This window comes from Salmo trutta, chromosome 6 (assembly GCF_901001165.1).
Source record: "Salmo trutta chromosome 6, fSalTru1.1, whole genome shotgun sequence".
Taxonomy (NCBI): Eukaryota; Metazoa; Chordata; class Actinopteri; order Salmoniformes; family Salmonidae; genus Salmo; species Salmo trutta.
Window position 1 is genome coordinate 53,445,025 of NC_042962.1, and position 27,743 is coordinate 53,472,767.

At 41.1% G+C, this 27,743-nt stretch overlaps 1 protein-coding gene across 1 annotated transcript in view; it reads left to right on the forward strand.

The window, feature by feature from the left end:
- LOC115196278 (uncharacterized) overlaps positions 1 to 27,743 on the forward strand; it is a 151,218-nt gene that overhangs the window by 18,377 nt on the left and 105,098 nt on the right. The window contains exons 3-4 of the mRNA XM_029756952.1: positions 20,659 to 20,913; positions 22,629 to 22,898. Of these exons, the coding sequence (XP_029612812.1) occupies positions 20,659 to 20,913; positions 22,629 to 22,898 (525 nt within the window). The remainder of the gene's footprint in view (positions 1 to 20,658; positions 20,914 to 22,628; positions 22,899 to 27,743) is intronic.

Here is a 27,743-nt window from a genome sequence, read left to right on the forward strand (position 1 = left end):
GTGAATTTGAAGTTTGATATTCATATCTTTTCAATAAAGGAGTTGAGTTCTATGTTTGATTTTATTATTATGACCTCTGACATTGGCCAAATTGTGTGTGTGTCGGTCTGTGTGCCTCTATATTAAATAGCAGGTTATGCAGTGCCTCACACGCATTTTTTCCTGCTTTGTGTTTGTCTCTCTCCTGGATTTACAGAGGCCGTCCCTAAACCCATAATCACTTCTCCTTGTAACTCCAACAAAACCTTGTGCCTTCCTAGCTGTGAAGGTGACACCACTGATGCTGAACCAGTCACATACAGCTGGAGAGGGGTTGTGGGAGGTCTTAGACAAACAGCTGATTGTCTCTAAGAGTGACACTGGCAAATCAACCAACGGTTAAAAGTACAGCTGCAAACTGAAAAACTCTCTTAGTGGGGAAGTCAACGAGCCAGTTGGAGAGGTGTTTGGCTCAGGTGAGTGGTAATGATAGGCCAGGGTGGTAGGTGTCCTAGTCGATAAGAGCGTTGGGCCAGTCACCGAAAGGTCGCTTTTTCGAATCCCTGAGCCGACTAGATCAGAAATGTCAGTGCCCTTTAGCAAGGCACTTAACCCTAATCACTCTGGATAGGAGTGTCTATTAAAGGACTAAAATGTAAATAGGCCTGATTATCAATACTGGTTATTACATATAATAAAAATGGTTTTAATCTGTATTAATTTCAGAGTCAGTGCTGCTACTGCCATTTGAATTGCTGTCGGTGACCGTACGCTACCTGGCTTGATCACGTACATTGGTGTTCATAGACATTTGACCAGTAAAGACAATACATTCTTAGTACTTAGTAACAGAGCACTTGCTCATAGAAACTACTGTAGTTAGATGATTTGTTGTGGTGCAGGTGAACATAACAGTAACAGCAGTAACAGTCACCCTCTTGGTCGTTAGTAGGCGATCTTAATGTGGTTTTGGGATTTTCGATCCCAGTGCTCAAGTGAACCATAATATTGTCAAAATGTGGGGTTAGTAAGTGCTAAATTATAGGTGAGGGGGAGAAAGTAGTACTACCCATGTCTACATTTTGCTGCCAACCAGTAATTCTGAAGGTGATACTGGTTCTACCTATATTTATTGTAGTGTTCAGGTGTGTATGAACAGTACGCCTGTTGCTTATTGGTGCTATCTGATGTGTCCTCATTATTGAAGTAGTTTAAGGGTATAAATGTGGGTGGAATCTTCAACAGCTCAGAGCTTGTGATGTTGCAAAATAAAGCAACTTTATTTAATCATTTTTCTTATAGAATCTTGGATTTCATCTTGGATTCGACAATACACAGTTGAAGTCAAGTTTACATACACTTAGGTTGGAGTCATTAAAACTTGTTTTTCAACCACTCCACAAATTTCTTGTTAACAAACTATAGTTTTGGCAAGTCGGTTAGGACATCTACTTTGTGCATGACACAAGTAATTTTTCCAACAATTGTTTACAGACATATTATTACACTTTATTCACTGTATCTCAATTCCAGTGGGTCAGAAGTTTACATACACCAAGTTGACTGTGCCTTTAAACAGCTTGGAAAATTCCAGAAAATGATGTCATGGCTTTAGAAGCTTCTGTGAGGATAATTGACATCATTTGAGTCAATTGGAGGTGTACCTGTAGACGCATTTCAAGGCCTACCTTCAAACTCAGTGCCTCTTTGCATGACATCATGGGAAAATCAAAAGATATCAGCTAAGACCTCAGAAAAAAATGGTAGACCTCCACAAGTCTGGTTCATGCTTGGGAGCAATTTACAAACGCCTGAAGGTACCATGTTCATCTGAACAAACAATAGTATGCAAGCATAAACACCATAGGACCACGCAGCCGTCATAGCGCTCAGGAAGGAGACGCGTTCTGTCTCCTAGAGATGAACGTACTTTGGTGAGAAAAGTGCAAATCAATCCCAGAACAACAGCAATGGACCTTGTGAAGATGCTGGAGGAAACGGGTACAAAAGTATCTATATCCACAGTAAAACGAGTCCTATATCGACATAACCTGAAAGGCCGCTCAGCAAGGAAAAAGACAGTGCTCCAAAACCGCCATAAAAAAGACTACAGTTTGTAACTGCACATGGGGACAAAGATCGTACTTTTTGGAGAAATGTCCTCTGGTCTCATGAAACAAAAATAGAACTGTTTGGCCATATGGACCATCATTATGTTTGGAGGAAAAGGGGGAGGCTTGCAAGCCAAAGAACACCATCCCAACCGTGAAGCACGGGGGTGGCAGCATCATGTTGTGGGGTGCTTTGCTGCAGGAGAGACTGGTGCACTTCACAAAATAGATGGCATCATGAGGAAGAGAAATTATGTGGATATAATGAAGCAACATCTCAAGACTTCAGTCAGGAAGTTAAAGCTTGGTCGCAATTGGGTCTTCCAAATGGACAATGACCCTAAACATACTTCATAAAGTTGTGGCAAAATGGCTTAAGGACAACAAAGTCAAGGTATTGGAGTGGCCATCACAAAGCCCTATAGAACATTTGTGGGCAGAACTGAAAAAGTGTGTGCGAGCAAGGAGGCCTATAAACCTAACTCAGTTACACCAGTTCTGTCAGGAGGAATGGGCCAAAATTCACCCAACATATTGTGGAAAGCTTGTGGAAGGCTACCCGAAACCTTTGACCCAAGTTAAACAATTTAAAGGCAATGCTACCAAATACTAATTGAGTGTATGTAAACTTCTGACCCACTGGGAATGTGATGAAAGAAATAAAAGCTGAAATAAATCATTCTCTCAAATATTATTCTGACATTTCACATTCTTAAAATAAAGTGGTGATCCTAACTGACCTAAGACAGGGAATTTTTACTAGGATTAACTGTCAGGAATTGTGAAAAACTGAGTTTAAATGTATTTGGCTAAGGTGTATGTAAACTTCCGACTTCAACTGTATGAGAAATGTAAACTGATCTCTGTGTACTTCATAAGGAAGTAGAGGTAAATCCTCTGTACCAACAGAGACCAGTACAGCTACCAGAAGAAGCCAGTTGAACAGCACTTGTTGAATATATAGTTTGTTTGACAAATATGCAGATTCTGTACAGGGAAGGTTTGTTTCTCTTCAGTAAACTTCTCTCTTTTTCAATCTCTTACGGGTTATTATGTATCATATTATTATCCTGTATGGGCTGTCATGTTTAGCCTAGGCTACTATAATTTTTTATAAACTTTGAATAATGTGAATTATAATGAAATGTTGATCCATGCAACAAGATGGGAAACATATTATGTTTTGAGGAAAATATTTCATTGTGTGAATGTTTTAGTGTGCATGCCTCATACAGTAGACCTATAGGTCAATGGTTATAGGCTGGTGAATCAAAAGCCCTCAGACTCAGTGGACAGGAGGAACATTTCATTAACTATAGTTATTAAGTTACCTTTGAATATTACAGTATTGCCAACTTGTGTTACATTATAGCACAGTGATCCTATCAAATATTAGGTAGGCCAAACGCTATGTTCGACCTGCCATTCGGTTCAATTTACCTCCGGAGACCACCGGTCGGGCCAGATAAAGCCAGAAGCACAATCTGATGAGCGTTAGTTTGGACAAATTTGCTAGTCAGTTACTTTTATTTATTATCTAAATAAACTAAGCTCAAACGAGATATGCTAAAACACTGTGTGGTTTATTACCTAGCCTACCGAGGCCGTGAAAGTAAAATGTGGATTTTAGTTCATCCCTCTGCATAAGTCATGACCTCTTGGTTGAAAATAAAATAACCTTCCATTTGACTTGTAAATAATGTTTAATACCTGCAATAGAATCACACTGTATACCAACACATTGCATTATGTTTATATGCTATAATAACTTTAATAAAACTATTCTAACTTCTGGAATAATCCTTGGTGTAGTCATGCCCATACCTGGTCTTTAGCTGTGTGTATAATTGGCTACAATGTACAGAATTACATTTATAACTTAGATTTGTTAGGCTACTTGTTTGCTAGATGTATAGCCTAGCCTACAACATCACATAATATTTGATTATCAAGGACAATGGATAATGTGCCTTATGAACACTGTGTGCGTTACAACTTCAAGTAAGAAGCGCAGCCGCCAAGAAACAATGCAATCTGAAATCATAAAAAACATTATGGAGTGGTGGACAAAAACCTAAACATGCTCTTCCTATTGATTTTCAACATGGAAAGTCAGAATCATTTTGGGAAACATCTGTGGGTTTCGTTGAGAAATAAGGACTGCACCCTTCTTATTCAGTTTAGCTACACTATATCCAAATAAAATATTGAAATATTGATCATTTATTTGACCGAGACGCACGCCGACAGAAAGACCCATCAATCTCAGATAAAGAATCCAAGAGAGCGAAACAGCGCCCCTCTGTCTCAGTATGTGTAAACAATGTATCTGATTGTGTCTGGACCAAAAGAGTATGGCATGTTATACTATTTCTGTCCAGACAGCATCAGATCCATAGGCTAGATATAGGAGGCTGGCTTCCCCTAAAGTATTTACTAGGGATCCCCATTAGCTGCTGCCAAGGCTACTCTTCCTGGGGTCCAAACAAATTAAGGCACTTACATCACACATAAAACAAAAGAGAAAACAGTACATCATATAACATTATTACACCACTGCACATCTACAATACAAAATGTATAATACCATCATACAACAATATTATAATGTACGTGTGTGTAGAATGTGTGTGCCAGCGTTTGTGTGTGTGTACATGTGTGTCTACCTGTGTGTGTCTCTTCACGGTACCCGTTGTTCCATAAGGTGTATTTTTATCTGTTTTTTAAATCTGATTCTACTGCTGGCGTCAGTTACCTGATGTGGAATAAAGTTCCATGTCGTGATGGCTCTATGTAGTACTGTGTGCCCCCCATTGTCTGTTCTTGACTTGGGGATTCTGAAGAGACCTCTGGTGGCATGTCTTGTGGGGTATGCATGGGTATCTGAGCTGTGAGCTAGTAGTTTAAAACAGCTCAGTGCATTCAGCTTGTCAACACTTCTTACAAAAACAAGTAGTGATGAAGTCAATCTCCTCCACTTTGAGCCATGAGAGATTGACATGCATATCATTAATGTTAGCTCTCCGTGTACATTTAAGGGCCAGCCGTGCTGCCCTGTTCTGAGCCAATTTTAATTTTCCTAAGGCCCTCTTTGTGGCATATGACTGAACATATTGTTTTGCCACAATTATATAATTAGTCCTGTCTAAATAAAAAATATTCAAAATACTTCATCAGAGAGCATGACTTAGCCACAGAGGATCATTAAAATACTTCACCAGAGAGCTTGACTTAGCCACAGAGGATCATTAAAATACTTCACCAGAGAGCATGACTTCGCCACAGAGGATCATTAAAATACTTCCCCATTACAGATGTAACCAGTAGGCCTAGTAAATGTACCGTTAATCCCCGTAATTTCATTACATACATTTATGTTAGTGCATGTATTAATTACAGTCATTTACCATTCTCATTCTCGGAGTGGAAACATTGTTTGCAGAATTCAGAACCTGCTACACTTGTGAGAAACAAGTTTTGGTTTATTTCATAATCATTATGAGTTTTGTCAATCTTTTCATTCTTTTGTTTGGAGTGCTCCGTGAGCAATGAGCATGTGTCTGGTTTATCTGTCCTGATAACGGTGATTTGATTTGAGGGAGTGTGTGCGCATGAGCACGCATAGAAGAAGGCCTACCTGGACTGCTGCATGGAACTGGAAGAAAGCAGTGATACCAATTTAGCAATTTTGTTGCTAGATTTAGCAACTTTTCAGACTACTGTGGCAACTTTTTTTCAAACAGCACCTAGCAACAAATATAGCTACTTTAAAAAATGTATTTGGAACATTTAGCAACTTTTGAAATGTGACTCAAACGCTAAAATGCACGGATTTTCCCTCTAAATGACACAAAAACGATTTTCTCTGTCACAACACACGTGCCTGGCTGCAAAAGTGCATTGTGAGTGATGTCAGCAGCAGGCGCTCAGCTCGTGCGCAGGCCAGCAGCAATTTCAGCAAATTGCAAATCATTATTGGCTGACTGCAGCTGCCTGTGCAGGAGCTGAGCGTCTGCTGCTGACGTCACTCACAGTGCACTTTTGCAGCCAGGCATGATAACTAACTACTGTCGGGTCGCGTCAATTCGAATCTGGTATCAGAGCAAAATAGTCAGCGCATAGTAACTTCTGATTTCTTTGTACTTTAATTAATGCAAACACTTGAATGGTAAATATGTTATTCGTATATACGGGCTCACTGTAACACCTCGCAGGGCAGACAGAGAACTCAGTTACACATCCTTGGTTTTTCATTAAATACTCTGACAGAGGTAGTTCCCACTCACTGCTGGCCTGTCAGAGTGAGGATGAGCGTGGTTTAAACTTACTCATCCTATCGTTGGCGTGCAGGTTGGTCCCAACCTCGAGACGCCTCCTGTTGCCGGGCGTAGTTATTATCTTTGGCAGTTGATTTATCTTGTGACTGCACAATGCACAGTTCTCTAAAACCCCGACACCCCTCCGCATATACATTTCACCCATATCCTGCCCTTATCTTTTAACAAGCTCTTCCATATCCCTGATTTACAGCATCTGCATTCTTTCCATATGACTCAACATCCCATAAGCCCCTTCCTCTCACACAGCAGTATGCTCTTATCATATAGAGTATAAACTTAATATTATAGCATAGCTTCTTTGTTATATTATATAGGTTATGCAAACAAATAGTTGGTCAAACCCTAACAATCCCCCTTTTCACACCTGATAGGTGTGAATACATAAGTTCTTAAAATTTCAGGGAAATTTTGAGATTTCCCTTTTGACACCCCCTAGGGTGTCACTCAACACAATTTTAAATTCCCATTTTAATGATTAAATGATTAGTTTAAAAAAAAAACTCAAGTTCTTCCGGCTACACCTCACTTGTACTAGGTTGACTACCAGCCACCCAGGAACTTCAAACCTTCACATAAGGAAAGACAAATAGTACACAGGATTCATTCAGAACGTATTCATTAAAAAACGTATAAAAATAAGACCTTCCTGCGGCAGTGGCTACACCTAACATGTATGGAACAGACTTTTTGTCCCAGTACTTAAAACCTTCACATCCACCTGCCACTACATTACATATGAGTACATTTTAGATAAGCTTTATTCGACCACTTCCTCAACAGTAAACCAAGGATCGTCCTCAGACAGACCCGTCTTTTGCCCAGAGGTTGATTCAGTATCCACTGGGGTCACTTCCATCAAAGACATCATTCCGGTTGCTCTGACAACTTCTGGGGATAAAAGTACAGCATTGTTCACCAAACGTTTTATACACCCCCCATTATTAGCCAATATCATACCCAACTCCAATCTATTTTGTCTAGCGGTTCTAGTGGTAGCCTCTAGTTGCTCAGCCATACCTGTCAGTGCAGTGCGAGTATAGTTAACAAATCTCTGTTACACACACATCAGTAAAGAACTCAACCCAGCTTTAGGCGGCTGTATTTTTCCCACAGTACACATACATTCCTTATCAACCTTGCCACCTGTCTTCTAATCTCCTGCCCACTAGCCGTTCCCAGGCCGTTGTTACTCTCCCTAACTTAAGGAGGCTTCTTCTCCTGTTCCCTTCCCAAGGTCGTCTTATCAACTCTGCCCTGCTCATTCTGGTAACAGTGTCTTACTCACACAGTATTGGAATATAGTTTTTAACCCATTATTATAGCTGTATTTCCAATACATTTCAACAGGTTATAAGGTTTCTGAGTGAAATCTTTTAGTCAAACCTTTCATTACATCCACCCGATTGGCTAAATATTTCACATACATTATAACACATCTATTTTTATTGGATTCAAAAATTTCACACAAAATCAAACTAATTCAGGAAACTCTAAAGATGGTCTCATCTTATCATGGGCTCCTCATAATTGAATTAATCCTCCACCAGGCTCGGCGGTAGGTATTTGTCGTCCCACTGATCTGAACTTTGACTCGGTCCGTATCTCACCATCTGCTCCGTTATCGATCTCTCCAGAACCCTGGAATTGAGACCTCTCGCACAAGGGACCAAACAACAACCACACAACACAAACACACTCATACAGGTGAAAGCTGCCCATAATACAGTTCTTACAACACTTTTCCATTTCCCAAACATGAGCTGTGTTATCAGGAATGTACGTACAGCAATGAACCTAATCATTCTACCTACACCATCCTCTTCTGCCAATAACATATCGAGAGTCAGTCTATTTTACCAGGTCATGAGGGAGGTGGCGGCTAATTGGTCAGAGAACCTCTTTACTGCATCCCCGGTTTCATTCATGAATCTCTGTTGATTATAAAAGATGTCATTAATCCCATCCACATTTTTATTTATTGTCAACCACCTAAATGATGTCGTGTTAAAGCCTTCACATATTTGATTCATAGCTTTGTATTCATCTGGAACTTCCCTGAGGATGCCAATAGCATCCATCTAGACAAAGCTACTCCCATCCTGGTCAAAACTCCTCCTGTGCCTACTTTAGCCTCCTATAACTGGCCTCTGATGACTAACTCGAACTGGTTGGACCTATAACCCCAGGGTGCAAGTTCCTAACCACCCTTTGTGGTAATTTCTGTCGTATGCGTTCTTTGCTGGTACTAGCCCACCCTTCATCAGTTATAGGTGCTGTGAGGTTAAGAATTTTCTCCTGTGCTTTCAAACCTAAGTCAGTCACATTAACAATTACCTTGGTCTATAAAATCATCTTAGTTCTCAGTGCCATTCTTGTATCTATAACACTGCTCCTCATCAGGAATTTAAGTGAACCTAGGTGTGTTAGCTGAGTACTTCAATCTGGCCAACCCCAATTCCTGTACAGTTGTCTGCTTCCCCAGGAAATTGTTTAATGTTTACCTAAAATTCTACATCTTGTTCTTCTTTGACTCCTTATTCTGTAAGTCACTCATCAGTGTATTATATAGTTTATCTTCTACTTCTCAATGACAACGGTATCCTATGATTAGTACCAGAAGGTGGTGGATCTGAATGTATCAGTAAGATTAGATTATGATGCAGCTCAGAGTTTCTACTCTTCCCAAAAACCGCCAACCCTCTCCTGCCCTTAGTCTCTCTGCTAGGTACCACCCCATACTCACACCTCTAGGAGCACACACAGTGATGAACGGTCGGGATAGGAAATCTTCGTTAAGGAGGTAACCCCCGGACCCTATTGGTATCGGTTCTTCTCCTAACTCTGTGTGTGATCAGCAGTGCTCATGTGTACATACCTTCTTGCAGTGGATAACGTGGACCCAAGTGACTCTCTCAGCTTTTCTAATGGCAAAGGCAATGGTTTAACAGCACCTGTTATGGGCCTTCCCAACGGGACTGCTTCCAGTTTTTTCTCCTCAGGGACTGGATCCACACCCAGTCTCCTGGTTGGATTGAGTGAATCACCTTCTCCTGTAATTCACCTGTTGGACACAAAATCTTGGACATACGGGTTTGGTTAACAAACAGTCTTCTCATGTGCTCTGCTAGTATTTCTTCAACTTCTATGTCTACCTGTTCTGGTATCTCTATTCTCCCTAACTCTGTCATTCTATAGGCTCTACCTGATTAACTAAAATGTCATCCATCATTTAAAGAGACAGAGCCCAGTACCCCAACCCTAAGGATATTATCTTGTCCTAATATTCTAGCTACCATAATCATGTCCACCAAGTAAATTGGGAACGCTTCTACCCATTTGCTATACTTATCTATTATTGTTAAACACCCCTTCTTCCCCTTAATTCGGAATAGTTCAATAAGTCAATTTCCAAATGTTGGAATGGAAATTCTACAAAAATGTTTTTGTTCTAGTAACATCCTATCCTGTTCTATCGCCTGCTCTACCATACTCCCCCTATTTATACATGGCTCAAGCCATGTATCAATTTTGCTGGATATCTAAACAATGTCTTTGATATGATCAGTATATTATCCTTATGTCAGCCCTTCTCTTGTAGGATTGCCCTCTTTCAGTTTCCACATGTCCAACTCTCCCTGGGGCATTCATCCTTGGTTACCCTGTAACAATTCTCTATCAAGTGTCTTAAGATTTATCTGTGCTGCTTTGTGTGGTTTTAAATGCCTATGTGCTTGTCTGTGTAAATAGTAATATCTCTCCTTAGAGAATTTACCAAACATAAACTTAAAATCAAAAATAAAATACATGCCAATGGAGCTGATAGGATATTAATACATGGAGGGACTAACTAAACGAACCTAACTAAATTATCCTTCTATCTTCTATTCTTATGTCTTTTCTGTCTCTCCCAGTGTTATTTCTGTCCTCACCTGTTTATAATTTAACTATGCTGGTCGTCACTCACTAACCGTTATCTAATTATTCTGTGTCACTTTTATCTTCTCTTCCTTGCTTATGCTCTCCTCCTGCTACTTCCAACCCATCAAGGTCTCAGCAGTGCAGGGGAGTACTAAATGTCTCATTGTCTTATTACATAGCTACTGAAATTTATCTCGATACCCTCAATGATCCTGGATCACCTACAGATGACATATATTCCTGTCTTGTTGACAAAAGTCTACTCTTATTAAACTTATTCAACAACAAAGTACAATATTACTATTATATTAATTCCACAGTCTTGTTGTGTTAAATCTCTTCCACTGAATACAACCACAGCTGACTTCCTAAGGGAAAATAAACTTATCTAGATAATGTAAAAAGTACCCCTAATTATCAAATGATATTCACATAACATAATCAGATCAAAATGATTAATCTGAACTACTCCACAAAGAAAAATTATTATACCCTTATCGTCATTTTGTCTTCTCATTGGTTCAAATTATCAATTGTGTCTAAGAACTTTAACTCCATCATATTTATCAGTTCTCCAAATTTTCTTAAAGTCAGTATCACAAATGACCTTAAATTCACCATCCAAATGGCTTTTCATTGCGGCTGATCAGACCACAAAAGGAAAAGTCACCAGAGGGGTCAAAAGTCATACCCCCTTTTCAGAACCGTTTTTCTTACTACATTAGACAAATGAAAGCTAAGAACTTTATCTACATTTTGTATCTCAATTTCCCAGAACATTCCCTATCAAAATAATTTCACGTGCTTAATTCAAACTCAGAAAACAAAACTTCCAAAATGTCATGTGTGTTTCCCTTTAAGATATCCTGTCCCTAGGATTTTTCTAAGGAGAGCTAAGCGCTTCTTTTTTCATAAAATAACCACTTGGTCAGCGTTTCATCCTACCACACTGTCACGTCCTGACCAGCAGAGGGAGCAATTGTATTAGTTTTGGTCAGGACGTGGCAGAGATTTTTGTGTTACATGTGAGTGGGTTGTTGGACTCCCAATTGAAGGCAGGTGTGTTGAGTTGTCTTTGATTGGGAGTCCTATAAACAGGTGTGTGTTTTTCTTTGGGGTTGTGGGTAGTTGTTTTTGCATTGTGTTTTGTGTGCCTGCAAAACTGTTGCTGTCGTGTTTATTGTTTTTCCTGTGGATGCTTTACTTGAGTTTATTAAAAATATGAGTATCCACAATCCCGCTGCGCCTTGGTCCATTCCTGACGACAGACCTTACACACACTGATTCAGAAGCCCAAAAGTTGACTATAAACAAAACCTAATAATACTTATAATTTCATTGTACTCCCCCCAATCATTAGTTTTAAACTTCCTCAATAGTTTATGTGATTGACCATGCCTTTCCTTCCTCTGAGTCTGGCTGTGTGCGCCTGACCTTCTTCTCGCTGTATTTGTCTCAACCCCCTCTCTGGCATCTCTTGCCTCTGTTACTTCCCTCAGTTCTGCTAGCCCCCACCCTACGAGGTTCTGTTTGATGGCACGACTTATCTCGGGACGCATTCCACTGAGGAAAACAATTTCCAATTGCTGATAACACGGGGCATCAGATCCATCCACTACCAGGGGTTCTATTATCCCACTATTAGCGTTGAACACGCCCTTTAATCTCTCTAGGTATTGTCTTATATTCTCATTGTCTTCTTTTTTACCCTCGTGAACCTTAGAGAAATCTGCATGTCGGTAATAGGGGTCCCTCAGATTATTACACAGCTGTGTGATTTTCTCAACATATTGTCCATCTGTCACCCAGGGCACTACTATCAAATCACCATGTCCTGGTACCCAATTCATTTGTTTAACCATTGACTCCAATCTTTCAACATTTAAAATACAAATGAAAAAGGTATTTCAAATAACCAAATGCAACCTAGCTAAATTCCAAAGCATATGTAATTGTTTTATTACAGAGGTACCAAAACTATACTTCAAGGGCTCAGAGCGATTGACCTCACCGATTTAAACTCTATTAGCGCGCACCACCGCGGTTACACTCACCCCCTTTCTAAGAGCGCGTCCTCGAGTTATCTTGCGACTCTACGTCCTACAGGAACGCGCACGCCGGCCAGGCGCATGCACAACTATAATTAATTTGCATTGTTCCTGCGAAATAAAATTAACTCACCCTATTATCCACCTTTCTGTCCTGACATTGTTTCATGCAATGGAAACATTATAATGTTAGCATACATTCACTTCCCTTTAATTTCCCTGGTTTTACTAATCAATCAAACCACGAATCAATAACCAGAATTTATCACATCACAAAATGCTTCTTTCCCGCCAAACATAGCCCAGCGATTACCTCTTTTCAAACAGCGTTCTGCCTTACCTTTATCGTAAGATTAAAACCAATGTTACAATTGTATCTCTCTTTCGGCTTCACACTTATGAAATGTCTATGACCTTATATGTACCATGTAAATCGCCAAATTTATAATACTTAATACAACTTAATACTACTCCCTTTAAACCTATCCGCTCATTATAATTCATTAGATTTCGGTAACTGTCTCTTCAATTTAAACTAAACAAGCCATCAAAACGTTTGGTTTGTATCTTAAACAACCACTAACAACCGTATGGTTCCATTCAAAACATAACAATACTTACATTTTAGTTCCATGGTGCATGGTCTGGGATCCGAACCCGGACCTCCTGCATGGCAGGCGAGAATTCTACCACTGAACCACTAAGCGCTGCTAAGCACTGCAATTTCGTTGGTTGTGTCCTACTCGGTCACAATGTTTACAGGGTGTTTTACAGTTTTTGGAGAGATGTCCCGTTCTATCGCAGTTAAAACACCGCTTCTCTCCGTCTCTGTCAGCGTGTCTCCCTGTTTTTCCCCTTCTGTCTACGGAGTCTCTGCTCCTCCCCGCTATTTCTCCTAGGTTTGCTATCAGGTACTCTGTTACCCCGACAGTTACTGTTAGATGCTCTATCTCAACCGATTCACTCTTTTTACAGTTTCGTCTTATTTTATTGCAGTGTTTACACAGAACCTCACATTCTCTAGCAAAATGACCCGGTTTGTTACAGTTAAAGCATCCATTTCCCCCTTTATTTTGTCTATTCCTATCCGGACTTTGGTTATGGTAAACGAGTCTACTGGGGGCTCTGGGTTGTGCAGCACCACCAACACGCTCTCGACCCCAAGTTCTCATCATTATATCTCCCTCTGTTTCTATCCACTTTTTCAATAAAGTGGCTAAATCCTGTCCTCCTCCCTTTGTCTCTTCCTCTCTACCTCCCTCGGCTCCCTGAGGACCAGCATATGGGGGAGGGGGTAACGGTACGGGCTGCACTTGATATGGTTGCCTCCGTCTCACTACCACCACCTCGTTATCTGGGTTCTCCCGCCACCCCTGGTCAGCCAGGGAGGGGTATAATTTGGGTTTAGATGGTGTCTCTGTAGGAGCCGTGGGAGTCCTCTCTGTCTTTTCCTGTTCCTCCTCGTTACTTTGTTTTTCTTTCCCCATTTTCTTAAGTTTCTCTATCATTGTCAGTCCTATTCTCTCCTTCTGTCTGGCTTTCTCCATTGCTTCCTTAATTTTACCTTCTCTGGGTTCTCCCGCTTTATTCCATTTCCCCTCTGCTTTCTGAATTTTCCGCTTCAATGCTCCCAGTATTCTACCTGGCTCACCTTCTGTGGGAGCTCCATCGGGGGACAATACCCATCCATCCTCTATCCATTCCATATAGAGTTTCTCTCCTCGTCTCTTCCATTCCTTCCCTCCAATTATTTCGAGCGTGGATTTTAGAGCCTTTAATACTCTCTCCGCTTCCTCACTGGTAGTCATGTTTTTGTTTTACTGTATTATTTACGTTTTTATTTCTAACCAATTTGATAATTAGTCTCTTATTTAAAGCACGTTAACTATTTATTTAAATCAAATTGTTCCAACCTATTTAGTTAAACTCGGTTCTTATTTTAACCTAATTATTTGGAACCGGAGTTATTCAATACAATTCAAATATCACTCCATAACATTTCAACCCAATTATTTAAACCCGTGTTTTACAGTGTCAAGCTTCAAACATCAACTCAATTGATAAATCTCCAGTCGAGTCAACAATATCTCTCATTTAAACCATATATTCTTCAGACCCAACCACTCCCGCAGTATGGGCCTTGCCAATAGCCACAATTATCGTCCTACCTTTAATATTCCTCCAATCCCTTTGATGTCTTTTTGTTTGTAAATTCTATCAGCTATATATCTCCTTTTATTCTACACCTACATTTATCATATTATTTTATTTCCAATCCTTTTATTATACCATTATTCTCTTATCTTTAAATCCTTAATTCATTATTCCTCTTTTACCTCGCCTTATAACCTCACCTCCTTTCCCAAGAATTACTCTACCGAACCCAATCGTACCCTGTAGTTACGAATCTTGCCGGTCACCCAGTATTCGATCTAAAATGTCCCGTTCTTTGCCGGGGTAATTCCTCAAACCTAATCGTAATTTTATATGTACGAATCTTGCCGATACCAATTACTAAACCAATTATTCCCTATATCTTCGAACCTAATCGTACCTTATAATTACGAATCTTGCCGAATGATTTCAGTATTCTCCCTGAACCTAACCGCACCTTTATATTTACGGATCTTGCCAGTGGATCAATACTCTATGGTACCATGGTACTAACAACACATTCACCACAGGTTTGCATGTCACAATAGTGACTATCTACTCATAACAATTCATAATTTAGTTCACTTACATCGAACAGGTGCTTCACAAAATTTATTTGGATAAAGCCAATATGCAGATCTTTAGTTATTATAACATTCGGTGTCTGCTTACCTCTTTTTAGTTGTCCGGACTATTTGTGAAACACACGGTCCCACGACAGCAATGTCCAATCGGCTGATCAATACTCAGCGACGTTCCTATACCAGATCACGTCGGGGTCACCAATTGTAAGGTCGCGTAAATTCAAACCTGGTATTAGAACAAATTATTTGGCAAAGAGTAACTCAAGTTTTCTTTGTTCTTTAATTATTGCAAACACGTGTATGGTAAATAAGTTGTTCATATATATATATATATATATATATATATATATATATATATATATATATATATATATATATATATATATATATATATATATATATATATATATATATATATATATGGACTCGCTGTGACACCACGCAGGGCAGACAGAGAAGAGAACGTCACATCCTATTGTTCTCTCTTATATACTCTGACAGAGATAGTTCCCGCTCAATGCTGGCCTGTCAGAGGGAGGAGGAGCGTGGTTTAAACTTGCTCATCCTATCGTCGGCGTGCAGGCTGGTCCCAGCCTCGTGACGCACTTCCTGTCGCCGGTTGTAGTTCTTGTCTTCAGCAGTTGACTTATCTGTAGTTTATATACTTAATATAGTAGCATAGCTTCCCCGGTATATTATATAGGTTATGCAAACAAAATAGCCAGTTTAACCCTAACAGGAGCCCATAATTTGCTTTCTAATGATCATGATCTTTTCCTCAAAGAAGTTCATAAATGTATTACTGCTGAAGTGAAAGCCATCCTCCATTTGGGACTGCCCGTTCCATGATCTCGCCATCACGGTTGACAACTCCCTTGTGTCCTCCTCCCAGAGTGCTAAGAACCTTGGCGTGATCCTGGACAACATCCTGTCGTTCTCCACTAACATCAAGGCGGTGACCCGATCCTGTAGGTTCATGCTCTACAACATTCGCAGAGTACGACCCTGCCTCACACAGGAAGCGGCGCAGGTCCTAATCCAGGCACTTGTCATCTCCCGTCTGGATTACTGCAACTCGCTGTTGGCTGGGCTCCCTGCCTGTGCCATCAAACCCCTACAACTCATCCAGAACGCCGCAGCCCGTCTGGTGTTCAACCTTCCCAAGTTCTCTCACGTCACCCCGCTCTTCCGCTCTCTCCACTGGCTTCCAGTTGAAGCTCGCATCCGCTACAAGACCATGGTGCTTGCCTACGGAGCTGTGAGGGGAACGGCACCTCCGTACCTTCAGGCTCTGATCAGGCCCTACACCCAAACAAGGGCACTGCGTTCATCCACCTCTGGCCTGCTCGCCTCCCTACCTCTGAGGAAGCACAGTTCCCGCTCAGCCCAGTCAAAACTGTTCGCCGCTCTGGCACCCCAATGGTGGAACAATCTCCCTCACGATGCCAGGACAGCGGAGTCAATCACCACCTTCCGGAGACACCTGAAACCCCACCTCTTTAAGGAATACCTGGGATAGGATAAAGTAATCCTTCTAACCCCCCCCCCCCTTTAAAGGATTTAGATGCACTATTGTAAAGTGTTTGTTCTACTGGATATTATAGGTGAATGCACCAATTTGTAAGTCGCTCTGGATAAGAGCGTCTGCTAAATGACTTAAATGTAAATGTAATTTGCGAATGCTGCTTTTTAGTTAGCTTTGCGACAGTATCAAAAATAAATTTCGGATTGTTCTTATTTTCCTCAATAAGTTGGAAAAATAGGATGATCGAGCAGCAGTGAGGGCTCTTCGATACTGCACGGTACTGTCTTTCCAAGCTAGTCGGAAGACTTCCAGTTTGGTGTGGCGCCATTTCCGTTGCAATTTTCTGGAAGCTTGCTTCAGAGCTCGTGTCTTTTCTGGATACCAGGGAGCTAGTTTCTTATGACAGATGTTTTTAATTTTTAGGGGTGCAACTGCATCTAGGGTATTGCGCAAGGTTAAATTGAGTTCCTCGGTTAGGTGGTTAACTGATTTTTGTCCTCTGACGTCCTTGGGTAGGCAGAGGGAGTCTGGAAGTGGATCAAGGAATCTTTGGGTTGTCTGAGAATTTATAGCACGACTTTTAATGCTCCTTGGTTGGGGTCTGAGCAGATTATTTGTTGTAATTGCAAACGCAATAAAATGGTGGTCCGATAATCCAGGATTATGAGGAAAAACATTAAGATCCACAACATTTATTCCATGGGACAAAACTAGGTCCAGAGTATGACTGTGGCAGTGAGTAGGTCCAGAGACATGTTGGACAAAACCCACTGAGTCGATGATGGCTCCGAAAGCCTTTTGGAGTGGGTCTGTGGACTTTTCCATGTGAATGTTAAAGCCACCAAAAATTAGAATATTATCTGCTATGACTAAAACGTCTGATAGGAATTGAGGGAACTCAGTGAGGAACACTGCATATGGCCCAGGAGGCCTGTAAACAGTAGCTATAAAAAGTGATTGAGTAGGCTGCATAGATTTCATGACTAGAAGCTCAAAAGACGAAAACGTCATTGTTTTTTTTTTTGTAAATTGAAATTTGCTATCATAAATGTTAGCAACACCTCCGCCTTTGCCGGATGCACGGGGGGTATGGTCACTAGTGTAACCAGGGGGTGAGGCCTCATTTAACACAGTAAATTCATCAGGCTTAAGCCATGTTTCAGTCAGGCCAATCACATCAAGATTATGATCAGTGATTAGTTCATTGACTATAACTGCCTTGGAAGTGAGGGATCTAACATTAAGTAACCCAATTTTGAGATGTGAGGTATCACAATCTCTTTCAATAATGGCAGGAATGGAGGAGGTCTTTATACTAGTGAGATTGCTAAAGCGAACACCGCCATCTTTAATTTTGCCCAACCTAGATCGAGGCACAGACACGGTCTCAATGGGGAAAGCTGAGCTGACTACACTGACTGTGCTAGTGGCAGACTCCACTAAACTAGCAGGCTGGCTAACAGCCTGCTGCCTGGCCTGCACCCTATTTCATTGTGGAGCTAGAGGAGTTAGAGCCCTGTTTATGTTCGTAGATAAGATGAGAACACCCCTCCAGCTAGGATGGAGTCCGTCACTCCTCAACAGGCCAGGCGTGGTCCTGTTTGTGGGTGAGTCCCAGAAAGAGGGCCAATTATCTACAAATTCTATCTTTTGGGAGGGGCAGAACACAGTTTTCAACCAGCGATTGAGTTGTCAGACTCTGCTGTAGCGCTCATCACTCCCCCTAACTGGGAGGGGGCTAGAGACAATTAATCATGCCGACACATCTTTCTAGCTGATTTACACGCTGAAGCTATGTTGCGTTTGGTGACCTCTGACTGTTTCATCCTAACATTGTTGGTGCCGACGTGGATAACAATATCTCTATACACTCTACACTCGCCAGTTTTAGCTTTAGCCAGCACCGTCTTTAGATTAGCCTTAACGTCGGTAGCCCTGCCCCCTGGTAAACAGTGTATGATCGCTGGATGATTCGTTTTAAGTCTAATACTGCGGGTAATGGAGTCGCCAATGACTAGGGTTTTCAATTTGTCAGAGCTAATGGTGGGAGCCTTCGGCGTCTCAGACCCCACAACGGGAGGAGCAGAGACCAGAAAAGTATCGGCCTCTGACTCCGACTCGCTTAATGGGGAGAACCGGTTGAAAGTTTCTGTCGGCTGAATAAGCGACACCGGTTGAGCATTCCTACAGCATTTCCCTCCAGAAACCATGAGAAAGTTGTCCGGCTGCGGGGACCGTGCGAGGGGGTTTATACTAACGTTACTATCTGTACTTACTGGTGGCACAGACGCTGTTTCATCCTTTCCCAGTATCGCTGTTCCGCCTTCGCTGCCTCTATCTCCTCCGGCGGGCGGCGATACTCTCCTGGCCTTGTCCAAGGCCGTTTTGTAAGTATTACCTGACGGAACTGTTGGCTGTCGTTTGTTGTTTTTTCTGTTTAAGTGTTATCATTAAAGTAATATGAGCACTCTACACGCCGCGCCTTGGTCCCCTTTATACAACCCTTATAGCACAGCACAGTCCGTCCTAAACCAGCACAGCACAGTCATTCGTTCTAAATGTTCCATTGCCACACTGGCTGGCAACGTTCTTATTCTTTGCATGCAAGCTAGCCAACTACGGCCAACTTAGTCACGTCAAACAGTGCAGACAGAAAAAAACAGTAGCTGCATTTGTTTAAGCTGTTTTCTAGTGATATTTATTTGGATATATCCATAACGATGTAATGAGGCACGATTTTGCCTGGCATAGAAAATGCGCTCTCTTGTTAGGACACTGTTGTTCAGAGGAGCTAGCCAACAACACAGCTAACACAATACATTCAAACTGAAGCTGGAAAGACTGCAAACTAGCCACACTTCATTTCGTTATACCTTTTTTTAAATTGACATTTCTTTGTATATATTCATAAAAATGATGCCAGCTGATTCATGATTTTGACTGTCTGAGAAACGCTGCCTGCCTCTCTCTCTCGTCCCGACCCCTACACGTTCATTACTATGGTACAGTTGGAAATCAAATTTGAATATAGAAACAATGTTGCAAATGTCAGAGAGACTGACAGTAAGGTTTATACAAATCTGAGATAATGTCTAGATGCTTTTTATAGTGGGGATCAAGTGTACATCTTCCTGCCTGGGATGAGAAGACAGTGGATTGCGCAGTCAGCTAGAACAGAGTAAACAGGCATTTTAACATCATAGATTTAGCCGATGGTAACTTGTGCAATAGACACCGTCTGGAATGTGCTTTTAACCAATCAGCATTCAGGATTGGACCCACCCATTGTATAATAGTGGACAGCCTCAGAGGCAGGGTGTACCCAAAGATTTTCATCTGTGGTGTTGTCTAGATACATTTCTGTTCCAGTGGTGGTGATGAGGGGGGACATACTAGTCAGTGGTCAGACTACATAGACCAGATACACCCAGCAAGCAGAATTCCAGACATAAACAGTAAAGGTTGATGATGATATCTCTTTCAATGCCAATAGGGTTAGGACTACATATTTATACCCTAACCATAATGTGTTACCCTGGATACATTGATAATCTGATACATGTATGAAATGTCTGCTTTCCTAGATGATCTCTCTCTTAAAGTGGGAGGTGAACTGGTGTTGACGCCAGACAAGTCCACAGTGCCTGACTCCATCACAAGCATCGTATGGAAGCATGGGAAGAACAAGGTGGCAGAGTGGGACAAGGATTTTGGTGGTCTGGACATCTATGCTGCCTTCAAAAACCGTACAACCCTGGACCAGACTACTGGAGAGCTGAGAATCAGTGGATTGAAGAAAACAGACAGTGGAGTTTATTCTGTGGAGTTTAACAGCAAACTACTTGACAAGACATATACACTATCTGTTATCAGTAAGTGTTTCTGTGTGTGCATGTGTGTGTATGTGTGTGCGTGGTCATGTTGAAACTGCAGGTTATGTATTGCAGTGCCTCACAAGCATTTTCCCAAATGATTCCTGTTTCTTTCCTCTATTTACAGAGCCAGTCCCCAAACCCACAATCACTTCTTCCTGTAACCCAGACAAAACCTCCTGCACTCTGACCTGTGAGGGTGACACCACTGATGCTGAACCAGTCACCTACAGCTGGAAAGTGGGGGAGGGGGCCTGGGAGGTCATAGGAAAACAGCTGATTGTCTCTAAGAGTGACACTGGCAAACCAACCAACAGTTACAAGTACATCTGCAAGTTGAAGAACTCTGTTAGTGGGGAAGTCAGTGAGGTGTTTGGTTCAGGTGAGTGGACATACATAAGTGTCGTGTCTTTGGGGTACCATTAAACTGAAGACATGTTTATCAATTAACTCCCTGTAATTATTATCACGTGATTAAACTGATTAATCGTTTAATTGTAATTAACTAGGAGATCGGGGCACCAAGGAAAATATTCAGATTGCAAAGTTATAATTTTCCTAATATAACTTTCCTATATTATAATATAGGCCGATTATCTTCTGGTTTAAATGGTGTATTTTACCTCGCGTCCAGTCTCATTCCAAACGTCGTAAATTGTTGTATCTGCACGAACCCAGTCTTTACTAAAATCATCCATACATCAATTGTCTTAAAATCATTTATTTACTAAACTAAGTAATTCACATAAAGTATACAAACAGTAATTATCATCACAAAGAATTGGTAGAGTAATGTGCCCTAGTGGTCTAAAACAGGCATGGCTGGTCTGTTAGACAATGGGTCATAAACGGTCAGCTGAGGAGGTACACAGAGTTCATTAATATTGACAATTGAACGCTCACTCATTCGGGAACAATTTCAATCAATATATATTTACGCTCAGTGTGTCGTCGGGATCCTTGTTGGAGCGTCTTTCTGATGGAGAGTTCTCTCTCTCTCTCTCTCTCTCTCTCTCTCTCTCTCTCTCGCTCTCGGTTAGAATGGATCACTCTTTCAGAGTGACATTCATTAATGTCGTCATAGAATGGATGTTTCGTTGGTCTTCGCGTTCAATTATATAATTTACTTAGCTGCAGACTAATAATTATTATCAAAGACTTGTTCTTATTCTGTCGGTATCAATAGTCTAAAAGTTAACCACGTGGTATGGTTCACTTTCAGTAGATAGGTTTGACCATCCAATCCATTGGCCATGGAGTGGAGGCCTGGTCTAAAGAAATGTAAATCAGGGTATAGTTTTATAGTGACCCTAGAACAGGCTTGTCAAATGACGCCTGGTTCTGTCTGTGTCCCTGGGGGGCGTGCCGATGACTGAGTTAAGCTTGGTACAGAAATCCAATTCTATCACATTAACATCAGTACATAGCATCTCAATGTATTACAAATAGCTTTATTCTTATTAATACATTTTATACAACCATTATGATGCAAGTCTCATCGCTGAGGCTATTATATAAACAGTTTTATGGTAATATGGCTATATTGTCTCTTCTGAGTATCACAGAATTGTACCGAGCGGACCAGTTCGTAGCTGGATTCTTCACCAATCTTCCATACCTTCTCCAGAACACAAATGTCGCTCGGTTCTCCAATTCTATGAGTTGGAAGAATTTCCTTTGTCTCTCTATGAAACATGTGGTAGGAGATTCTCCTCTTAGAGTTTTTACAACCCTTTCACACAGGGCCTGGGTTGGGGGGAAGGTAGGTTGGGGGATGGTACAAAGGGGAGGGGGTCAACTGTCCTCCCTGTACCCAAAGAGGCCAACGTCATGACATAAGTGTGTTAGTCTTATGTATTGATATGTTACTAACACTGCTAGTGTTGTAGGACATTTTGAATGCTGCACTATGTTGAAAACAGACAGTGGGGTTTATTATGTGGAGTTCAACAGCAAAGTGCTTTAGAGGACATATATATTATGTTATCAGTAAGTGTTTGTCTGTCTGTCTGTGTGCCTCTATATTAAATAGCAGATTATGCAGTGCCTCACAAGCATTTTTTTCCTGCTTTGTCTTTCTCTCTCCTGGATTTACAGAGCCAGTTCCCAAACCCACAATCACTTATACCTGCAACTCCAACAAAACCTCCTGCATTCTGACCTGTGAAGGCAACACCACTGGTGCTGAACCAGTCACCTACAGCTGGAAAGTGGGGGAGGGGGCCTGGGAGGTCATAGGAAAACAGCTGATTGTCTCTAAGAGTGACACTGGCAAATCAACCAACAGTTACAAGTACATCTGCAAGATGAAGAACTCTGCTGGAGAAGGGGAAGTCAGCGAGCCAGTTGGAGAGGTGTTTGGTTCAGGTGAGTGGACACAAGTATGTTACAGTCTTATGTATTAATATGTCAGTACACTGCTAGTGTTGTAGTGCAGCATTCAAAATGTCCTATGTTGAATACCTGATAAACTCCTGTCAACGTATCTATGCAAAATGTTTTCATTTCAGAGCCTTCTGAAGTTGGTGTTGGGGTTGTTGTTGGTGTTGTCGTTACCATTGTAGCGCTCATTGTCATCGCCATAACAGGTAAGAACAGCACATCTCTAGTAACAGAACACTGTACATGTACATAGTTCTGAAGCACAGATTGACATAACAGCAGCAACAACAGTGAGCTATAACCCCTGAAGGGGATACCTGTTCTACCTGTATTTACAGTAGTGTTCAGATGTGCAGGTACTGTATGCAGGTTGTTTATTGGTGCTCTCAGAAAATATCTGTTCATATTGCAGCTTAAGCATGTAATTGTCAGTGAAGTCATACTCAAATTTTTATTTGATTTATTTTGCTCCTTTGCACCATATTATTTAGATTTGAACTTTGAACTTTCTTCAAACTACAAATCTACCATTCCAGTGTTTTTCTTGCTATACTTTATTTACTTTGCCACCATGGCATTTTTTTGCCTTTACCTCCCTTATCTCACATCATTTGCTCACATTGTATATAGACTTATTTTTTTCTACTGTATTATTGACTGTATGTTGTTTACTCCATGTGTAACTCTGTGTTGTTGTATGTTGTCGAACTGCTTTGCTTTATCTTGGCCAGGTCGCAATTGTAAATGAGAACTTGTTCTCAACTTGCCTACCTGGTTAAATAAAGGTGAAATAAATAAATAAAAAATAGCTGATAGAATGGTTAATGCAGACTTGTACTTTAAGAAGTTGTAAAATACTTGTGTTTTCATTCCCCAGTTTGGTTGGTGTGGAAGAAAATAACAGGTAGGATGATTCTCTGGCTCTTTCTGGTTCAACTCTTCATACTCACTGCTTCACCAAAATGTTAGACAATGTGCATTTCATTTCATTGGAAGGGTCTTAATAATGTATGCACACTCCAACACTCAGGCATAATTTAAAAATGCAGTATTTGTGTTTAGTGAATCCGCCAGATCAGAGGCAGTAGAGATGACAATGCATTATATTGATAGGTGCGTGGATTGGACCATATTGCTGTCATGCCTGAGCATTCTAAATGTAACAAGTACTTGTAGGTGTCATGGAAAATGAATGGAGTAAAAAGTACATTCTTTTCTTAAGGAATGTAGTGAAGTAAAAGTTGTCATATATAAATAGTAAAGTACAGATACCCCCCCCTCCCAAATTTAAGGGAAGAATGAAGAAAATAAATAGAAAAAGGGGGGTGTGTGTGAGAGTGTGCGAGTGCACAGTAGTAATCTCATAACCTTATGCAAACTTAAAGGGAAAATACAGTTGAAGTCAGAAGTTTACATACACCTTAGCCAAATACATTTAAACTCAGTTTCACAATTCCTGACATTTAATCCGAGTAAAAATTCCCTGTCTCAGGTCAGTTAGGATCACCACTTTATATTAAGAATGTGAAATGTCAGAATAATAGTAGAGTGACTTTTTTTCAGCTTTTATTTCTTTCATCACATTCCCAGTGGGTCAGAAGTTTACATACATTCTATTAGTATTTGGTAGCATTGCCTTTAAATTGTTGAACTTGGGTCAAACGTTTCGGGTAGCATTCCACAAGCTTCCCACAATAAGTTGGGTGAATGTTGGCCCATTCCTCTTGACAGAGCTGGTGTAACTGAGTTAGGTTTGTAGGCCTCCTTGCTCACACACGCTTTTTCAGTTCTGCCCACAAATTTTCTGTAGGTTTGAGGAAAGGGCTTTGTGATGGCCACTCCAATACCTTGACTTTGTTGTCTTTAAGCCATTTTACCACAACTTTGGAAGTATGTTTAGAGTCATTGTTCATCTGGAAGACCCATTTGCGACCAAGCTTTAGCTTCCTGACTGATGTCTTGATGTTGCTTCAATATATCCCCATAATTTTCCTCCCTCATGCCATCTATTTTGTGAAGTGCAGCAGTCCCTCCTGCAGCAAAGCACCCCCACCACATGATGCTGCCACCCTGTTCTTCGGCTTGCAAGCCTCCCCCTTTTTCCTCCAAACATAACGATGGTCATTATGGACAAAAAGTCATATTTTAGTTTCATCAGACCAGAGGACATTTCTCCAAAAGGTATGATCTTTTTCCCCATGTGCAGTTGCAAACCGTAGTCTGGCTTTTTTATGCCGGTTTAGGAGCAGTTTTGCTGAGCGGCCTTTCAGGTTATGTCGATATAGGACTCGTTTTACTGTGGATATAGATACTTTTCTACCTGTTTCCTCCAGCATCTTCACAAGGTCTTTTGCTGCTGTTCTGGGATTGATTTGCACTTTTCGCACCAAAGTACGTTCATCTCTAGGAGACAGAACACATCTCCTTCCTCAGCGGTATGAGGGCTGCGTGGTCCCATGGTTTTTATACTTGCGTACTATTGTTCGTACAGATGAACGTGGTACCTTCAGGCGTTTGGAAATTGCTCCCAAAGATGAACCAGACATGGGGAGGTCTACAATTTTTCTTCTGAGGTCTTAGCGGATTTTTTTTGATTTTCCCGTGATGTCAAGCAAAGCGGCACTGAGTTTGAAGGTAGGCCTTGAAATACATCCACAGGTACACCTTCAATTGACTCAAATGATGTCAATTAGCCTATCAGAAGCTTCTAAAGCCATGACATCATTTTCTGGAATTTTCCAAGCAGTTTAAAGGCACAGTCAACTTAGTGTATGTAAACTTCTGACCCACTGGAATTGTGATACAGTGAAATAATCTGTCTGTAAACAATTGTTGGAAAAATGACTTGTCATGCACAAAGTAATGTCCTAACCGACTTGCCAAAACAATAGTTTGTTAACAAGAAATTTGTGGAGTGGTTGAAAAATGAGTTTTAATGACTCCAACATAAGTGTATGTAAACTTCCGACTTCAACTCTACATCCTAAATTCAAGGAACCTTTTCTACTCTGTTAGCTATAAACCAATGTTGAATGACCAATCCTAGGGGAAACACTGCTGTAATTGACAGATTCTTAAAAGTTAAATATAACACTGTATTGGGAAAGGGGGATACCTAGTCAGTTGTACAACTGAATGCATTGAAGTATAGGAGTGTTTCTTTCAAAATGATCTGATTAGAGAAAGTTTGTCCTTCTGTTCTCATTAGCAGCTGAAGCCAGTGGATCCAACAGTCATAAAGATGAGTCCAAGCCTGAGGGTAAGAAGACAGTGTCATTAGACTGGAGTTCTGCCACTTAGCATCCTTTTTATTGTCATCCAGAAGTAAACACAACCAATACTAATACGGCCTGTGTATGAGAATGCTAAGCTCAACTTCTCTCTTCTTCTCAGTTAAGGACAGTGATGGAGTCCAGCCAGAACAAGGCAAGTCATCCAGTTAATTTAAGACTGTATAAAGCAGAAGTAACTTCTTAAGTAGCATTTGATGCAGTAGGAGAGAGGCTGTAGTTGATGTTTTCCTTCTGTGTGATTCTGCAGAGATTACGGTTCCACTAACGATCAACCACAAAACAGGGGAAGAGGACGCAGACAAACCTGGGAAAAGGGCAGGAGAATGGAGGTTTGTATGAAACTTAAGCAGATAGTTTAGCTGGCAGTTACGGTGAACTCCAACCATATTTGTCTTGATGATTTGATTCCTGTAACTGACTGATTCTTAAATGCTAAACATCAATGGTCACAGACAATTGACTACAGCTCAGCGTTCAACACCATAGTGCCCACAAAGCTCATCACTAAGTTAAGGACGCTGGGACTAAACACCTCCCTCTGCAACTGGACTTCCTGACAGGCCGCTCCCAGGTGGTAAGAGTAGGCAACAACACATCTGCCACGCTGATCCTCAACACTGGGGCCCCTCAGGGATGTGTCCCCTCCTGTACTCCCATTTCACCCATGACTGCGTGGCCATGCACGACTCCAACACCACCATTAAGTTTGCTGACGACACAACAGTGGTAGGCCTGATCACCGAACAATGAGACAGCCTATAGGGAGGTCGTCAGAGACCTGGCAGTGTGGTGCCAGGATAACAACCTCTCCCTCAATGAGAGCAAGACCGGTTGCATCACCGCCTGGTATGGCAACTGCTCAGCATCTGACCGAAAGGCGCTACAGAGGGTAGTGCGTACGGGCCAGTACATCACTGAGGCCAAGCTTCCTGCCATCCAGGACCTATACAGTGGGGGGGAAAGTATTTGATCCCCTGCTGATTTTGTACGTTTGCCCACTGACAAAGAAAGGATAAGTCGATCATTTTAATGGTAGGTTTATTTGAACAGTGAGAGACAGAATAACAACAAAAATATCCAGAAAAACGCATGTCAAAAATGTTATAAATTGATTTGCATGTTTATGCAAATCGTCAAATCGTCAAATTACCCTCAGGTGTGTGTATATATATCTGTTTTCACAATAGAATTTTGTCACCTGAATTTTAGGACATTTTTTCTCAAATATATCTACATCAGTCTGTGATGGACCAATTATGGACCATAGTAAGGGGTAACACTAGTTACCACCAGATTGGAACATAAGAACATTTGTTGGTCAAGACCACTAACCTGGTATATCCCAGGTTTTAGTTCTGTTACTGGTATGTCTCATGTAATTCTGTTACAGAAGATGTTATGAATTAAGACCAGCTCCCATGAATTTATTTTGGGACTGGACCAAGACTGTTCTAAAATGGAGTCTTGGCACATGCAAAAACCTGTACTTGTGTTGACTGAATGCTTATGTTGTCCATGTACACATCTGAACACCAAT